This window comes from Crocuta crocuta, unplaced genomic scaffold, assembly GCF_008692635.1.
Source record: "Crocuta crocuta isolate KB4526 unplaced genomic scaffold, BGI_CrCroc_1.0 scaffold44, whole genome shotgun sequence".
Taxonomy (NCBI): domain Eukaryota; kingdom Metazoa; phylum Chordata; class Mammalia; order Carnivora; family Hyaenidae; genus Crocuta; species Crocuta crocuta.
Genome location: NW_027530179.1, coordinates 6,801,678 through 6,820,087, shown reverse-complemented (window position 1 = coordinate 6,820,087; position 18,410 = coordinate 6,801,678). Strand labels below are relative to the sequence as shown.

The 18,410-nt window shown below is 55.9% G+C and overlaps 2 protein-coding genes across 2 annotated transcripts in view; both read right to left on the bottom strand.

The window, feature by feature from the left end:
- Window positions 1-8,583, bottom strand: part of TFEB (transcription factor EB) — a 55,351-nt gene extending 46,768 nt beyond the window's left edge. Inside the window, exon 1 of the mRNA XM_077764979.1 lies at window positions 8,546-8,583. The gene's annotated coding sequence lies outside the window, so the exon portion shown is untranslated. The remainder of the gene's footprint in view (window positions 1-8,545) is intronic.
- A 1,651-nt stretch (window positions 8,584-10,234) lies between these two features.
- Window positions 10,235-17,879, bottom strand: PGC (progastricsin). The gene is given in 9 exon segments (XM_077764794.1): window positions 10,235-10,387; window positions 11,078-11,176; window positions 11,542-11,689; window positions 12,270-12,392; window positions 13,312-13,511; window positions 13,968-14,086; window positions 15,180-15,297; window positions 15,576-15,726; window positions 17,821-17,879. Coding segments are annotated over 9 exon segments (1,170 nt in total).
- Between the last annotated feature and the right edge of the window lie 531 nt (window positions 17,880-18,410).

Below are 18,410 nucleotides of genomic sequence, written 5' to 3'. Positions count from 1 at the left end.
GGAGGCTCCCACTGGGGTGGCATTGAAAGGAGCCCTCTGAATGCACCAAAAGGAGGGAGGCAGAAAAAGAAATTAAGAAGGAGAGAAGGGGAGAGAGAGCAGGAGAGAGAGACACATACATGCATGGAGGGCCAATGCTCCACATGCGGCAGAAGTAGATGGAGGTTGAGAGGGATGAGGATGGGGGGGGAGGGGGCAGGGGAAAGGGGGNTACAGCAAGAGAAAGACCCAAAGAGGTCTGAGTGGTTGGGCCCAAGCAAGCACCACATCCCCCTGGCTCGGGGCTTCCAAGTGCAGGTGGGTGACCGGCCGCCTCCCTGTGGTGCCTTGGCCCTTGCACTCAGCAGCCTCTACACCTCCTGGAATGAAGGACTTTGTCCAAGACTGAGGCTTCCCAGGTCTGCAGAGGTGACCCCCAGGTAAGAGGAACCAGGGAGCAATAGAGCTGCCCTTTCCTGGGCCCCGAGGTGGGGGGGCGGGGGGGCTGAGCCAAGGTCTCCATGCTGGCACGAGCCCTTTCGTAAACTCTCTAGACCAAGAAAGAATGTTCTTCAGAGCAATGAGCATACATTCATCTAGTATGTAATTCTGTACTATCTTAACACCAATCTGCCTCTCTCTGTCGTCTGCAGTTAGTGAAATTCCCGGCTAGGCTGTCAGCTTTGCGGGAGGAGCTGTGTTCTTATTCGCACCCACCCCACCCTGCTTGGCCTGCACGGTACGAGGCCAAGAGGCACTCAGTTCCTACCTGCTGATCCCCCGTGGCGCTTGAGGCTGTGGGGTGCCGGTGCCGGAGAGGCTCCCTCAACGCCCCCCAGGCCTCAGGCCTCTACTCTCCCAAACACAGGGGCAGCAGCTGCCAGCTGGCTGCTAAGGCTCCCAGCCCCGCAGCCCCAGTGGGCCCAGGGCAAAGCCAGCCGGCACCATGCTCAGGGGCAGCTGAGAACACATCTGGCTAGAGCCAGGAGGGGACAAGATGCGACAGGGGCGGGGCAGGATAGAGTGTCACCTCCTGGCCACTCGGGGCAGGTGCTGTCCCCAAACCAATTATAAACAAGGCAGAGGACAGGCTGTGACTTCACTTGGCAAATAGGAGAAAACAAACCGGAGCCCCACCCCAAAGACCCACTAGTAGAAGCCGGCAGGGGAGAGGGTGGCATGNTGCTGCCAGCAAACTCTCTATGGGAAGAGACAGCCACAGCCGGTCAGGCCCAAACCAGAGTGAGGCTGAACCTGGATCCTGGGGAGGGCGGGGGCTGGGCACAGAGCCCCTCCTTGTCCAGCTGTGCACCTGTCCCTGAGTCTTAGCTGGTGAGGCTGCTACCCTGCCTGCAGGGCACAGACCCTGGGGAAAGCGTTTGCTGTGTCCTCATTTCTGGGCACTTGCTGGGGCTCGAGTCATACTCATTCCACATGACTTACTGAGCACCACTGTACTCCACAAAGACTTACAGAGCACCCACTGTATACCAGGCTCTCTTCTAGGCACTGGGGATGCGGCACCAAACAAAACAGACCCGACCTCTGTGCTCAGGGGGCCAATGTCGGAGCGTTCCATTCGACTGCTGACTGACTGGCTCGGTCGCCAAGCTCATCCTGCCACCTCCCTGCAGAGCCAAAGACCCTGCCACCCCGTCTTCTCGCCTCCCACTGGGGTTTGCCCCAGCTCCTCCAGTTTCCAAGGAAGGATCCGCCCCAAGTGCCCAGGGGTGAGCCCCAGGGTGGCCTGACTATCTGCTGCCCTGAAGGCTGAGGCCCTCCTAGAAGATGATGGAGACACACTTACATCCAACAGTGACCCCTCCCCCTGCCCCTCCCTCCCAGCATCTCCAGTCTGAGGAAAAGAGAAAGGAACAGCTGCTTTTTGTGCCTGTTTTATCAGTTTTAAAAATTTGTCTAACATTTATTTAGTTTTGAGAGAGACAGACAGACAGACAGAGCTTGGGTGGGGAATGGGCAGAGAGAGAAGGAGACACAGAATCTGAAGCAGGCTCCAGGCTCTGAGCTGTCAGCACAGAGCCTGATGCAGGGCTCAAACCCACAAACCGTGAGATCGTGACCTGAGCTGAAGCCGGACATTCAATGAACGGACACCCAGGCGCCCATCTCATTTTCTTTTTATTGGCAAGAAACACAATTCAAACAGTGATCCAACGGTTTCACACTGGTCCCTGCGTTGTGGGTCCTGGCTTCAGAAAGGAGGCCGACCCAAGGGGCCCAAAGCAATCAGGGACCCAGGAGACAGAAAGCTCTTGCCTGGGTAGCTGCAAAGCAGCAGGTTCTCAGAGTGTGGTCCGGGGACCAGCAGCATCAGCAATTCCCAAGGACACATCCGAAATACAAATTCCAGACCTACTCAATCAGGAACGCTGGGCTGAAACCTAGCAATCTGTGTTTTATTCTGATGCCCACGCAAATTTGAGAGCCACACCCCTGGAGAAAGAGCATCAGAATCATTGGGGGAATTTTTTTCTAAGTTTATTTACTTATTTTGAGAGAGAAAGGGAGAGCATATGAGCAGGATAGGGGCAGAGAGAGGTGAGAGAGAACCCCAAGCAGGCTCTGCGCTGACAGTGCAGAGCCCAACTCGGGACTTGATCTCATGAACCGTGAGATCATGACCTGAGCCAAAATCAAGAGTCAGATGCTCAATCGACTGTACCACTCAGACACCCCTATTTGGGGAATTTTTAACATATCAATGCCTAGGCTCCCCCTTCAAGCATCACATGCACTAGTATTTTTTTTTTAAGTAGGCTCTTCACGCAATGTGGGGCTTGAACTCACAACCCTGAGATCAAGAGTCACATATTCTACCCACTGGGCCAGCCATGTGCCCTAGATGTACTAGTGCTCTTTAAGTAAGCTCCCCAGGTAAGGGGCAAGGGGTGCCTGGGTGGCTCAGTCAGTTAAGCATCCGACTTCGGCTCAGGTCATGGTCTCACAGTTCATGGGGAACTCCACATTGGTCTCTGTGCTGACAGCTCAGAGCCTGGAGCCTGCTTCGGATTCTGTGTCTCCCTCTCTCTCTCTTCCCCTACCCCCACTCGCTCTCTCTCTCTCTCTAAAATAAATAAACATTAAAAAAAAAAAAGTAAGAGTTTTCCAAGTGATCATAACAGGCAGCCAGGGCTACAGTCAAATGGAACAATCCCTTGGTCTCCCAGGAAGGTGAGCCTTGATGGACAGAGGATTTGGATGGGGGGAGGGGCGCAGAGGAGTGTGTACCAGGAGAAGGCACCAGCATGAACAAGGGCTGGGAGGAGGAAGTATGGACTATGGATTTCTGGAAAGTCTGCTGGAATTATGGATTAATCCCCATGGCATCACATTTTACTTTGGGGTCTCTGCTATCGGGATAAAAGCCAACAAAGAGACCGTCCCCGAGGAAGCTGGGGGGAGGGATAGTGAGACGTCCCTTCTCCCCTCCTCCTTATGCCCACACCTAAGGGCCAGGAAAGAAAGCTGGTGATGACTCTGCCTCTTGCTTCTGCCCCTCTCAGCCACCCTCTGCAGTCACCCCACAGCGAAGCACTTTGTGGCCACAATAAGTCCCAGATCCTGCCCTATTGCTGGGATACCATGGCTGCCTTCGGTCACACTGCAGCCAAGGGGATCTGTCTGATACAGAGGGGAGGAGGGGCAGGCAGCAGAAGCGCAGGGGAAAGCCGTGGGTCGGGCGTGGGGAGTAAGTGGCCAGGCCAGATGCTACCCAAGGAATCCCAAGGGCCAGGGCAGGGCGGGGCAGGGTGGTAGAGATGCTGCAAGCATTGCCAAGTTCCCTCTGCCGCCTTGTCAAATCTCAAGACCAGGTGTGGTCAAGAGGGAACAGCGGGGACTATGGCCGGGGAAGCTTCAAAGCCTCCTGTAAGACATTTCATTTCATGTCAGGCGCACAGCGGAGTCCTGTTTGCAACCCACAGGTCTTTTTTTTTTTTTTCTTCACTAGAGTTCTCTATGCCTCTATTTCCTCACTTGGAAATGAGAAATAAAGAAGGAAATGAGCCGAGGGGCACCTGGGTGGCTCAGTCAGTAAAGCATCTGACTTCAGCTCAGGTCATGATCTCAAGGCTTGTGAGTTCGAGCCCCGCGTCAGGCTCCGTGTTGACAGCTCAGAGCCTGGAGCCTGTTTTGGATTCTGGGTCCCTCTCTTGCTCTGCCCCTCCCCAGCTCATGCTCTGTCTCTCTCTCTCTCTCAAGAGAGAAATAAGCCATAAGAGTCCATTATAATAATAACACTTTTGAGCATGACACCATTCTAGGTCCTGCGCATGGAGCATGCAGCAGAATACTTCGCTCTCACTATGGCACTATTAGTCTGGGTGTGCAAACGGAGGCACATCAGGGGTAAGCAGCTTGCCCAGGGCCACACAGCTGGTCAGTGGCAGAGGTGGGATTCCAAGCCAAACAGCCTGGTCCCGGAGCTCATGCTCTTAAGAATCTCCTAGCCAGGTGGCATTTAGCTAGTGCTCAGTACATGCTGGCTGTGACTATGTCCCAAGAAAAGCTGGCTGGTCACACCACCAGGGCCAGCCTTTAGCTACACCTCTACTGAGTGGACTTCAGCAGTAACCCCCCGCTCCCCACCCCTCCCCCACCACACACACACACACACACACACACACACACACACACACACAAACACACCACGTCCCTCCCTTTCGGAAGCCTCCCCAGTCCGGGTGCCTTTGCCAAAGATAGGTAGATGATTCATATTGGAAGGCAACCCACAGATAATCTAGGTGCACAGATATGGAAACTGAGGCTGAGAGGAGCAGGGACCTGCCCCAGCCCCATGGCCTATCAGGAGGAGGAATCCAGGGTGCTCCTGGCTTTGGCTGCGCCTCATTCTCACTCAATAGTTGCTACAGCCTTTTCCCCACATCTGCGTAAACACATGCCTAGTGAGGGCTTCGCTGTAAGTTAATGTGTGAGGTTACCAAGGAGACCCAGGAAGCCTCGTCTGAACTCAACTCCTCTCCTCCCCGGGGCCGGTCAGGAGAGCTGTCAGCAGAGAACTCTGGTCACCTGTGTCAGCAGCTCAGCAGAGCTGCCAGGAGGCAGGTGCAGTCCTGGGGCAAAGGCGTCAGCAAGCTCGCATCCCCGCTCAGAGCAGGACACCGTGTGTGGGGGAAAAGAAGGCTCCCAGACCACCATCTGCCCACCGTTTCAGAAAGAACCCCTAAGAAACCATGAAGTGGTCTTCTTTAGAGATTGAGAACATGGATTTGGGGGCCTAGGTTAGAATCCCTACCACTTCGTGGGGCGCCTGGATGGCTTAGTCGGTTAAGCGTCCGACTTTTGCTTAGGTCATGATCTCGCGGTTCGTGGGTTCGAGCCCCGCGTCGGGCTCTGTGCTGACTGTCAGCTCAGAGCCTGGAGCCAATTTCGGAGTCTGTGACTCCCTCTCTCTCTGACCCTCCCCTGCTCACGCTGTGTGTCTCTCTCTCCTAGAAATAAATAAAAAATATTTAAAAAAAAAAAAAAAGAATCCCTACCACTTCAAGGCTGTCTGACTTCAGTGCTTAACTTCTCTGAATCTGTATAATGAAAACAATCATTCCTACTTTGTTCCAAAGAGTAAATACACAATATAAATGTTGGCAACTACTGTTAATACTTTTATCATGATATTGTTCTATTATGGCATAAAGAGACTAGATGAACATTCTACAAATATAATACCGTGCTACACTCTCAAAGACACACATGTACACAATTCATCCAGACACACGTACCCAGATACCTATAATCTCATACCCAAACACACAAAACTCCCATCAGTTTCACACACCCCACAGTGAAACAAAGGGCCACCCTGTGGACCCAATCCTCACGACAGCCCAGAGGGAGTGCGCGTTTGTCTCTCTTTTTTTCAGATGAGGATATACACGCTACACACATACGCACTCACTGTATGCCCGGCTGTGGATACTGCTGGCAGCGCCGGAAACCCCGAACCCCCTCCCTCCATATCAGAGGAGGTCAGCCCAATGTCCACGGTCATCTCCAGGGCAGCCCCAAGCTGGGCCCCCAGTGCTGACTGCCCTCCATCCCTAGGACAAAGGCCCAACCTGGCTTGCAAGCCAGCTGCGCCTGGGGAACCCCCTGCTGCCGGCAGAAACCAAGTTGACTTTGAAAAGGAAGAGGCAGAAGCCAGGGGGTGGCCGAGCCACTCCCTGTGGGGGCAGGTGCTAAGTAACTCTATAAACTCCAGCTAATGATACAATTACAGCTGTAAACAAAGCCCCAAGAGGGATCAGGGCTAGATGCCAGACCCTCAAAGGCGAAGCCAGGCCTGAAGGGTGGGAGGCTGAAAGGGGGCCTGACTGGCAATGGAGGTGGGTACTGGGTATCCCCACCATCCCAGGCCCCCCGGAAGGGCTCTTGCCTGCCAGAGCACACCCCCTACCCATCCGTGACTGTGAGTCTCACTGCCACCAGCTCTCAGAAGCCTGGCTGTTTTCCATGGATTTGGTGCTCACCTGAGGGGATGCCCCCTGCCCCAGGCCCTCCCACTTCCATGGGAGCTGGGACAGGATTCTGATTCGTCCGCGCCTCGCAGAGGGCAGAATAGAAGTGTAGCTGTAATAGGCCTTGTAACCTGTAAGTAACATTGGCTCACTTCCAGAGAAGTGAGCACAGTCACCCAAACAGTGCTTCATTTCCACTTTCTGGTTCCCAGCTCTCCCACCCCAGCAGCCAGGTGGCCGGCAGAAAGAAGGGGACCAAGAAAATTGCTTTGACCCATGACGGGGAAACTGAGGCATGGCACTAGCATACCAGTGGACTCCTACGCGGAACTCTCCCCTCCACGGTGTCTAAGATGGGCCTTTATTGCTGGCATCTCTCCCCCAGACTGTGATCTGCCTGAGGACAGGGCTTAGAGGCGGTCCACCCGGCTGGGCACAGAGAAAGCCTCTGCGAACAGGCTAAGGAGCCAAGAACTAGGCTCTGATCTGAGCCAAGCGCCTCTGGCCGCCCAAGAGGAAACCAGAGCTACCTCCCCCTCCTCCCGCCCCCAAGAATTGCCAGGTCTCGGGCCAGTGGAATCTTGGACTGGGAGGGTGCAGGGGCCTGAGCCCACATCGGAGTGTCACTAAGGGCCTGCATCGGCCTTGCCCCTTCCCTGCTCAACTAAGACCCCCTCACTCAGGGTGGGGGTCCGGGCAGTAACTGACACTTCACTTCTCCAGAGGACGCAAAGCCAAAGAAAGCACTGCCTTCAACTCCGGGCCGCAACCGTCCGCGCCGAACAGTGCCCAGAACAGACGGCGAGAGAATCCCGGCTGGAGTGGGCTGGGATGGGGAGGGCTCCGCGGCGCGCGGGCGGCCGCCGGAGGACGGGGAGGGGAGCTCGGGGCGGTGCGGACACGCGTGCAGACGAGCCCCGCCCCGGGCGCCCTCCCTTCTTCCCCCCGGGCGCGGGGCTGGGGCTCGCCAGGCGGCTGCGGCGCGAACCTGCTCGCGCAAACCGGAGCAGCTCGGGGCAGCCGTGCGTGAAGCCAGAACCCCTGGCCAAGAAGGGGCCAAGGGGCGGGGACGGAGCTGGCATCAACCCTCTCCCTTCAAGGAGGGAAGTGCACGCGCGGCGCCCGAGTAGCTGACCAGGGTTCGGAGAGGTGGGGAGAAGGCTGAGCACGGACTTAGGGGGCGGGGCGGCAGGGGTTGGGCGGTGCGAACTAAGGGAATAAGGGGAAGGGGGCGTGTTTTCCGGGATTCGGGACCTAGAAGTTGGGGATGGGGGGTACTCGGGGACCGGCAGACGGTCGGGAGCTCCCGGGAAAGTAGAAAGAGGGGCGCGCAGAGGGCGAGCTCTGGGGTTAGGATTCCCAGAGGTCGGGGAATAATGCAAGGAGGAGAAAAAGACTGATCTCAGGGATACCAGGGGACACGGGCAGCGGCGGCTTCTTCAAGACACCGAGGGAGAGGAAGGGACGGGAAGGGAGGGAGGGATGGTACTTCCACCCGCCCCCCTGCGGCAGCCCAGCCCCGGGGGCGTGGCGCCTCCCCGGCCCTCCCACTCCTCGGGACCATCCAGGTTGGGCCTGGCCAGCCCAGACTCGGCCCCCGCACACCTCCCGGGCCTCCGGCGCCCTCCCCCGTACCACCCGCCCCAGCCGCCTCCGGTGGAGAAGGAGTAGGCGCAAGGCCCACACGTCCCTCAAACTTGTTGCAAGTTCACTCCCACGCCTCCCGCCCCTTCGACTCCCAGCTCCGGAGCCGGGAAGGCCCATGCCCGCCCCAGCCCCTCCCGGCTGGTTACATAAGGTCGCAGAGAAGCCGCCCCCGGCCCGGGCCTGCAGTGAGGGGCTGGAGGGGTTCCTGGGCTCGGCGGGCAGCGCCGCTCCGGCCATGTGCCCAACGTCCCGGGCTAGACGGACAGCGGGGCGGGTGACGGCGCGGCGCACACACTCCCTGTCCCCTCTTCAGCCTGCACCCCCATCCACCCACCTGTCTCCCGGACCCACAGAATCAGGGCAGGGGAGCCTGGGTCCGGGATTCTCGGTCCTCCGCGCACCACCTGGCCCCCGGCCCCGCTCACCTATCTCTGAAGGTCAGTCCGTCCGCCGCCTGTCCCCCGCGGCTNGCAGAGGGCAGCACCCCCCCCCCCCGCGGTCCCGCCCCGCCCTGCTCCGCCCCTCGAGGGCCTACCGCGGCGCCCGCGGGGAAATGTAGTCCCTCCGCCGGTTCTGCCAAGCACGCTGGGATTTGTAGTCCCACTCTCTGGGCGCTGGCGTGTGTACAGGAACCTGGCATTTAACTTGGAATCTATGTTGCACTTCGTTTCTGCCCCTTCTGCAAGTTTTTTTCTCTTCGCGGTCAGTGATGCCACGAACTACAGCTTCCTATGTACACCCTGTGGCCTCTCTGACCCCAAGGAGAAGCCGGCAACAGGCTCTTTCCTGGAGCCCAGGAAAGATGTAGGGTCCCAGATAGTGTGCCGTTGCTATAGAAACTACCGCATGGCAAACCTCAGTTTCCCCATGTTTTGGAGTGGAATGCCAGACTTGGATCCTGTGCTTTCACCCCTGCGCCTGAACATAAAGGGCAAGGTTGAGGTCGGCCTGATGACAGTGTGGAAAAATATGTACAAGGAGCCTCCCACCCTCCAATTAGGAGTTTTCCAATTATACCCCTCCTCAAACCTCATCAGTACTACCTTGCTGGCGACCCCTCCACTATGCTACAGGGAAAAGCTTTTCAGATCTACTTCATGTCACTTTCTCCTGTTGGAAGTGACAGAGCTCTGCTTTCTCCACTTCCTCCTCTGCCCCATACCCCGTAGCCCCAGGTTTGGGGGTCTCTGGCCAGGTGGCTCCTACGGAGAACAAGAATGAAGGCTAGAGGGAGAAAACATCTTCTCTTGTTCACTTGGTTAGAACAAATGGGCTTGATTTCCATGTAATTCCAAGTAGCGATCGCTCTTGTCCACAATTAAGGCCAGCCCTTCTTCAAACAGACCCTGGGGCATAAGGGTCTAGGTGTAAATATGATCCGTTTCTTTCAGCCCAGACCTTCTGAAGCCCTCTTGGAAATAGGTTCTGGTAGCATCCTCCTCCTCCCGGAAGGACCCATGATTGCCACAAGTGCACATAGGGATCTAGCATCTCTCAGAAACTCCTAGTGCAAACCTGATCACAGGTGAGGAGCAGAAGGCGCAGGTGTGGAATGCACTGGAAACCCCAGTCACAGTGCTAGCAACCTTGCCTGGGGTGATTCTGGTGGTCACTAGGTCAACTGAGTTAGCAGAACATTTCAGGTGGTTGGGGTATGGCCCCTAGGCCCATCATGAAGGAATGCCCTGCTTCAGTGTCACTACCACTGTCTTCTCTCTCCAGAGATAAGCTGCGAAGAGACTCCAAGCTCTGAGGGGTAGAGGGACTATTCCCCGAGCCCTACCTTATGCCCCATCCCTCTTAGAATCCCAGTGACACACACCCCCCTGCCCACCACAAACCTCCTAGCAACTCAGGGAGAACATGGTCCAGTAGAGGCAAATCTGCCCCTGACTCCCGCTCTTCCCTCCCATTCCCTGCGATAGGAGCTGCCTTACAGGCCACAACTGCCCTCTAAAAACAACACGCTGGCCAACGTGGAGAAGAACCATTTATTATGAGAGAAAATCCAAAATCTAGAAAAAGGAGGTTGAGTCCAGAGAAGAAAGCACACAGAGAACCTCGGGGTGGGCGATCTAGAGGAAGAAGGGAGTCCAGGCGTCCAGGCACTAGGTCTAGGCAGCAATGGCAAAGCCCACCCTCTTGTTGCCGATGTCAAAGATGGAATAGTGGGACCTGAGGAAGACGTCCCCTAGGATCCACAGGGGCTGGCCACTGCTGGAGGGCAGGTAGGTGGCCTGGACTCTAATGGCACAAATGCCATTTCCCTGCACAGAAGGGCAGCCACACATGCATTCACGGACACATGGACAGGGCCCTGCTCAGCCCTGAGCTCCAGGCTAGGAGCACAGAGGCAGAAATGAGTGAGCCAGACATTCTGCCCCTGAGGGTTCACAGGCCATCTGAGCCCCCAGAGCTGGGGCGGTGGGAGCGATGTCTGGAAAGGGTAAAGGCACACTATGGTGACCATCTGTAGTCTCCGCTCCCCGGGTTCCCATCCGCCTCTCTTTTGCTCCCGATTTGGCGTAGGCCAGCCTGGTTAGCAAAGCCTTGAAGCCAGCTCAACTTGGCTTCCAAACCCAGCTTCACCCTGACTGGCTGTGGAGCCTCGTGTCAGTTTCTTACCCTCTCTGAACCTCCAAGTTTTCACTTGTAAAAGAGAAATTAGCAACCCCCCCAAATGTTGTGACGCTTCAGTGGGAGGGTGTAGGCCCAGGGCTGACCTTAGCTGGTGCTCCACAGACAACCCAGTGCCCCTCTGTGCTGATCAATAACAATAATCATAATTGACGACACTCTTCCGTGTCACAGCCTTGTGTCCAAGAAGGGGTTTGGAATCGGTGAGGGGAAGACATAAGGCAGCACTGCCAGGAGCTGGGAAAGGCACAGGGTGAGGAGACCCAGTGCTTCCAGCCCCCAGCCCCTCCTCATGCCCGGTCGCATCCCTGCAGACTTACTCTGAAGATGTACGAGGAATATGGCAGGGAGAACCGCACACCACCGATGACGAAGGTCAAGGTGGGCAGGCTCTGGACATTGTTACAGTCCACCATAAACTGCAGAGAGGAACGGGGCCCAGGGGTCTCATCGCCCACCTCAGAGGACCTGTCAGCCCCTCATCTGAGCCGCCCTGCTCCTACCCNGGCAGGTGTTTAACCAGGTTCCTTGGAGGGGCTGAGGTTCCCAGGAAATTCTACGGAGTAATAACCTCCCCGTGTCCCCTCAGCACAAGGTTCTTCCCCCACCTCCCAAATCAGACTCCGGGCCCGCAGCCCCAGTCATCCCAGGGCACCCCACCTCCAGGGCTTTGGGGCAGCTAGAAGCATGGAGGCCAAGAGCCAGGCTATTCCTATGCCGGAGGAAAATCATAGATGCCCCCTGGCGGGCCTCGCTAAAAGAACGATGTCTCCACCATACACACCTGTCCATACTCGTCCGCCTGTGCCCCTGTACCCTGCAGAAGGTCACTCAGGTACTGCAGGGGGACAGTGAGCAGAGATGTGCCTGTGTCCACAATGGCCTGGCAGCCCTGGGAGCACCAGCCAGTGGCATGGCCGCCAATGAGGAACCTGAAGGTGGGGAGATGAACACCCTCAACACGGCCAGCTCAGAGCAGCTGGGAAGTGGGCTGTCCCCACCACAGAGGGACAGACAGCTACAGCCCTAGAATCAAGGTAGGACTCTGCAGAGATCAATCCAGCCATCCCCCTGCCTCACACCAAACCACCAAAGCCACCTAAATGGTCATGGAATGTCTTTCTTAAGAATTCCAAGGAAGGTTCTAGAAACACTGAAAGCCAGGGTCCCTGATTCTTTGTGAGTACTTTGAGCACAATGATTCCCCCACATTCATCCAATCTCTAACCTCTGAGCACATCATGTTGTGATGGATCTATAATGTTTGGAATTCTAAGACCTGCCCTGTATGTTGTCCCCATGCTACCCCACTTTTCCAGGCTGAGCTGGACCTTCAGTCTCCAGCAAAGGACAGCTGTGGCTTTGTGGGGGCAGGCCTCAGGGGTCTTCCATCCCCACCTGCCAGCAGTACCTCCCTGTGTGTGTGTGTGTGTGTGTGTGTGTGTGTGTGTGTGTACGACATGAAAGGCCTCGAAGCCTGCCCACATGCCTGGGGCCCCACCACAGACTCACTCCTCAAAGCCAATCTGCCAGTAGCGCTCCTGGGTGACGGAGGCCCAGTAGATGGGACCCCTGTGCAGGCTGTGGTCTATCCCCCCAAGTATAAGAACCGCTCCTTTCTGAGGGCTCCTCTGTCTGCAAAAAGCAAAGGAAAGAGTGGGTCAGGGAATGACTATGGAAAATATTTCCTGCCCTTCCTGCAGGCTGGGGGCTCCCTGAGGCAGGGCTGTGTCTTCCTCATCAGACTGGGGTCTCTGAGGGCAGGGCGGTATCTCCCCTCAGACTGGGGCTCCCTGAAGGCAGGGCTGTGTCTGCCTGTCACAATGGGACGCCCCATGCTGTGTCTACCCCTCACACCAGGAAAGCCTGAGGGAAGGGATTTTGTCCCTTTCTGACTGTAGCTCCCAGCTGAGCCCCTCAGCATTCCCACTTTCCAGATACTGCTCCCCCACAATNCTAAGGGCTAAACTCAAAGCTAATTGTAATCAGAGGTAGAGAGTAAGTCAGCAACATCAGAAACAGGGTAATATTGTTGAAAGTCGGAGTCAAGCGATTAAGCCCCAGAGAGCAAATGCTGACTGTCTCCAGAAGGTGGCTGACTAGCTCTGGAGGAAAAGAAGGAAAGTCCATGGCGGCTGCTCACCCCTGCCCCCACCGCCTGGCTCCTAGGCCATTGCTTGTGTGTGTGGCGTGGAAAACAACTTGTCAGGGGCAAATGACGAAGGTAGACCAGAAGGCTCTAGGATGTGGCTAGAACAATAGATCAAAGAAGAGGAGACCATTGATTATCATACAAAAGAAGTATCCAGGTAGAAAATATTGGCTCAGAAGGCAATGAGCTAACTGGGGCTCTGGGCAGGAGGTAAATCCAAGACGTACTGAGAATCTGCAGCCACGCTCAAAGCTAAGTTCACCCAGAAGAGGGAAAGATTCTGACCTAGCCTAGAAATGCAAAGAAAAGTCAGAGTGGGCTGGTGACAGACACAGGGTCCAGGGTCCCAGGGAAGATAGAGGGAGTTGCTGGGGACCTAAGGACCTGCAAGCAATTTCTTACCTGCCCAGGTAGAAGCTGAAGACTGGGCTGGAGAAGACGCCCGCCTGCAGCACGCCCTGCAGGGGTGTGGTGCTCTTGCCTTCCGCCAGGGAAGGGAAGGCCAGGCCCATGATGCCATCAAACTTTGCATGGAGGAAATAGGGACCCTGCTCAAGCTCACTCAGGCCAAATTGCTGGTTGGGGACCTGGATGCTCTGGACCTGGAGGTTGGCATGGGGGATGAGAGGTGACAAGTGTCACCTACCTCCCCCAAACCTTCCCCAGCTGAGCCACTCAAGGCTTCCTTGTTCATCCCTCCATTACCATCACTGTTGCCCTTCTAGATAGGTCTCGCGAGAACCACTTTGACTCTCAAACAGCCTCACTGAGTGCTGCTGCACCCCCTCCCCTTTCTCCCCCCTGCTTCCCCCTTAAGCAGAGGACCAGGTCATCCCACTGATCGGGTGTCCTGGGTGCCTGGCACACGGTGCGGTCAGGGAGGGCTGGGTGACTGCGTGAAAGAGCCTGTGGGGTGCTAATTTGCTAGCCCATGCTCACTGGAGCACTAGGCATTTCCCCGTATTTTCTATGAGGTTCCAACTCAGGTCAGAGCCCCAGGGGCAGTCCCCACGTCCCCCCAACCCCCTGGGGCGGGAGCAGCCCGCAGCATGGCTCACCCTCAGAGTGTCATAGCCATAGGTGCCGTGGAGGCTGCCATTGCCCTATTGCACAGAGAAGATCTCCCCGTTGCTTGAGTAAGTGGACGAAGCGCTGGAGTTGAAGTGGGAGTGGCTGGCTGCAGCGGGGCAGGAGGGTTTGGGGAGGCCGGCTGGCAGGGGGAGGGCTGCCCACCTATGTCCCAGCCTGTGCTCACATCCTGGAGCCCCAGCGCCTCTGGCCACGGAGCCAAGGGGTGGCCAGTCAAGGGGGTTCCCACACTGGCCTCAAAGCTGCCTCTGATTCACAGACTCTCAGGGTACCCTTTGACTGTGACCTTCTGCGGTAGAATGCATAGAATCCCTCTCCATCTCCCCAATCCCCTTTAAATCCCCACCCCCCTCCATCCGCTGTAGGAGCAGGTGAACCTCAGGGCATGCCTGCCCTCCCCCCACCTTCACCCCATCAAGAAACTGGCCGTACCAGGAGCCTGAGATACTTAGGAACAAGGCCAATGAGGCATCCTTTGGAGAAAAAGTGTCAGGACCCAAACCCCAAAGCTCTGGCAGGGACCAGGGCAGCCTTCAAGGAGGGGAACATGGCCTGTATTGAAATATAGCTACAAAGGGGTGCCTGGGTGGCTCAGTTGGTTGAGCATCCAGCTCTTGATTTTCACTCAGGTCATGATCACATGGTTCATGGTATCAAGCCCCATGTCAGGCTCTGTGCTGACAGTGTGGAGGCTGCTTGGTATTCTCTCTCTCTGTCTCTCTCTGTCTCTCTCTGCTCCTCCCCTGCTTGCTCTCTCTATCTCTCTCAAAATAAATAAATAAAAACATTTAAAAATAAATAAATACAATACAGGGACTGCATCCTATACTGCTCTCCCATGCGTCTAGGGAGATTCACAATGAGAACTTAGTAAAGAGTGGGGAGAGCAGAAGAGAAAGAATGTTGTAGACGTTGGTGGGAGGGCATGGCATTGTCGGTGAGCAACAGAATGGAGCAGAGAGAAGTGGGCTGGACCAAGCAGAAGGGTCGGGCTGGAGCAGGTGAAGGAACACATGTGGGTGAGAAGGAAGACAACGTAATCACCTAGCTCCACGGCCGGCCCTTTCTCTCTGTCTTGCGCATCCCCCTTGACCCTGGCCAAGTCCCTGACTCTCAGGATTGAAGTATCCCGGCTTCACAGTCCCTCACCGGCCACCTGCCCTTGCCAGCCCAGCACTTACCACAGCCCTGGCTATGGCAGTGGACAGAGGGCACCCACAGTCTGGAGGAACCGGTATCAAAAAGGACCAGGAAGTTCTGCGGAGGAGTCTCAACGCTGATCTCACCAAAGTAGAGGCTCTGGGGGGCCATGGGGCAGGCTCTTAGCTCTGGAGGGATCCAGGGATCCTCAGGCCCAGCCTGACCTCCACGGACAGAGCCCCTGCTGTAAAACCAGAGGCAGAGACCAGAGCCTAGCTCCCGTACTGGCCCAGAACACACAACCCCTCAGTCCAGTCTGGCAGGCCCCGGGGACTGGATGGAGGGTGCAAAGGAGAGAGTACAGCACACCCCCAGGGTCTGGCCTTAGACTTTGCCAGTAGAGAGAGGGAGCCCCCAGCGAGGGGGTCAGGACTCACATCCAAGAAGTCCAGGGGCTCGTAGACCACGCCAAGGTCGCCAAAGTGGTACTTCTGCACAGGGTTGTGTTTGGGGGTCCTCAGAAGCTCCCCCAGTAAGCCCTTCTCCTTCATGGTGTCCCGGATGGACTCTTGTTTCCTCAGGGGGACTCTGCAGAGGGACATGGGTCAGGACGGGCCCCTCCCTCTTTCCTATAGCACCTCTGATGGTGCCAGTACCTTCTGTCCCCCACCCGCTCACCTCTCCGTCTCCAGCCACATGCCCCTCTGTCCCGTGTGCCCATCACTGTGTCTGTGTGTGTCCCTCTCGCTCCTGCTCTGGCTCCAGCTCTGGCCCTTTCTCTCTGTCTCTATCTCTTTCTTTGGGTCTATTCCTCTGTCTCTTTCTCCCACTGCCCCTCTCTTTGCATCTCCCTCTTTTCTTTCAAAAATCCTTTCAGGACTTGGTCCAAGATTCAGAAAACCTCCACCCAGGCACGCCCGCACCCCATCTCAAGGGTCCTCACCCTGCCCTGGCCCTCTGTTCCTAGGTATCCCCTGAATGCCTTTCCAGAAAGGGGAGGGGACTTCGGCCATTACCCTTGACAGGATATGTGCATTGTCTTTTATGTAAGCTCCACGTGCAATATAGGGCTTGAACTCAGGACACCGGGATCGAGCGTCGCATGCTCTACTGAGTACGACAGCCAGGTGGCCCAGAGTATGTGCGTTTATAAGAAGGATTTTGGAGATGGCAGAGCTCATCACGGATCCACTGCTATGGTGGCCCTCAGGCACCTGGCCCCGGCCGTTGGGACAGAGCATGCTAGAGAGCACAGCACTAGACTGGGACTCAAAAGACAGGGTCCCAGGTCTGCCCACGCTGCCAGTCGTCTAGCCTGGGGCCCATCACTGCTCTTCTCCGACACCAGGCAATGCGGAAGTTGGCCTGGTTGGGCTGGGGCCCACGTCAGCTCTGGAACTGGAAGGTCTGAATTCTGGGCTTCTGCCCCTGACCCCCATGGTTGACCTCCTCCAAGACAAGCTTGCTGTCATTACATAAGGGGTCTGCGCCCAGGCTCGTTCCAGACTCAGACATGCTGCTTCTATCTTTTCTTTCCCCATCTGAATCCCCATTCCCTCAGGACCCCACATTCTCCCCGAAATTCTCAACTGCAGCCATTTACGTTGAGCTGCCAAGAAGACGAAGAAGACTGACGATGACGATTGCTCAGCTCACCACCTCTACAGAATTTGCATATCAAAAACAGGTTTCTCAGAGAAGCCAAGTCTTCCTTCAGCTGAGGCCTCAGTCTTTAAGGGCCACATAGCAAGCAGTGTGCCGGGAGCCTCCCCCAAGTCCTTGGAGCCACGCCTCCTGCTCCCTTTCTTCTGACACCTTAGCACATAGATGTCACCTTATTGCCATTTCTGTTTCGACGATTGTGCCATCTGCTCTACAAATTTTGAGTCTTAAGGGAATTTTTAGCAAATGTCTGCCTATGCAGAAATAATCGTTCCTTTCTGTGAGAGGAAAGCAATCCTGCCATTCGGGGTCTGTTAGGAGAGCAGTCACCCCAACTACTCTCTTCTGGGGACTTCTTTTCTCATTAGAGGGGAAAGCACCTCTGTTTTTCCCTTTGCCCGGAAGTACAACCGCCAACAGAATTAAGTCAGCAGAAAGGCATGTGGCCCAAAGTTAAAGATTACAGGGGGAAACCCCGGGATGCTTAAGACAACGAAAGCAAAGCTCAAGAGACCAAGAAATGAATTAGCCTGCACAGTCACAAGGTGTGTGGCTTCTGCTTTTGTTTACAGAGATAGCATCACCGACACAAATTGCTGAGATGTTTTACAGATCCAGACCAGGGAAGGGAATGACCACCCAGTCATAGCTGTTGAAACCAGACACACCAGGGCCAGGAAGACAAGTCAATCAGTCTTGAAGTTCAACCGATCCCTGACCAATCAGACGAACTCATGCCTCTCAGCCCCTACCCTGCATTTCTGGTCTTAAAAATCCTCCCTTGCAAGTCATCAGGGGTTTGGGGCTTCAGAGCACCAGCGCCGCGTTCTCCTGGGTGGTGTCACACCAGCATTCTTCACTGTGAATGCTCTCCGTTTGTCTCAATGGCTTGCTGGGCATTTAATAGACAAGCTCTCCTTTGGTTCAGGTATAGATATCTCCTGACAGCAAAGGTTGTAGCTCCTTCTGTCTTGGAGGCCCCAACCCACACCTGCTATGGAAGCCGAGCCCCAGACTCACTTGACCACCATGGCCTCGAAGAGCTGGAGGCTGGTCAAGGCCACCACCATCCACTCCATGATGCCGGCTCCCAGCTGGCCACAGGAAGAGCCACTCCAAGTTGGGCTGTTGCTGTGGAGCGACGGCCCCAAGTGCTCCTTCTGCCTTTATACTCCCGGGATCCAGCCCAGTCCCTGCCTCCCTGCCCTAGGCAAAAGCGTGACCTCAATCGCGGGTGCACCGTGTGCTCCAAGTATCTGTGGCTTCTGCGTGTTTTCCTTCTGGAGGATGGCCACAGAGCACTTTCATCTTCTCCACTTTTTAATACAAGCAGACGAGGTGTGCATTAAGTGTGCACAAGCGTGCATAAGAATTGCCATCAGATGGACTGGTGAGGATTTCTTCTTGTCCAGAATCAGTGGCATGATGTGAGCATTTTGGGGCAAGGGTCAGAGTCAGATAGACTGAGGGCTATACGACCTCCATAGGCAAGTTTTCACACCCTCAATACTATTGCCATTTTAGAACATATGATTTTTAGGTTGGGGGGGGGCTGTCCTGTGCACTGTAGATGTCTGGCAGCATCCCTGACCTCTACGCATGGGATGTCC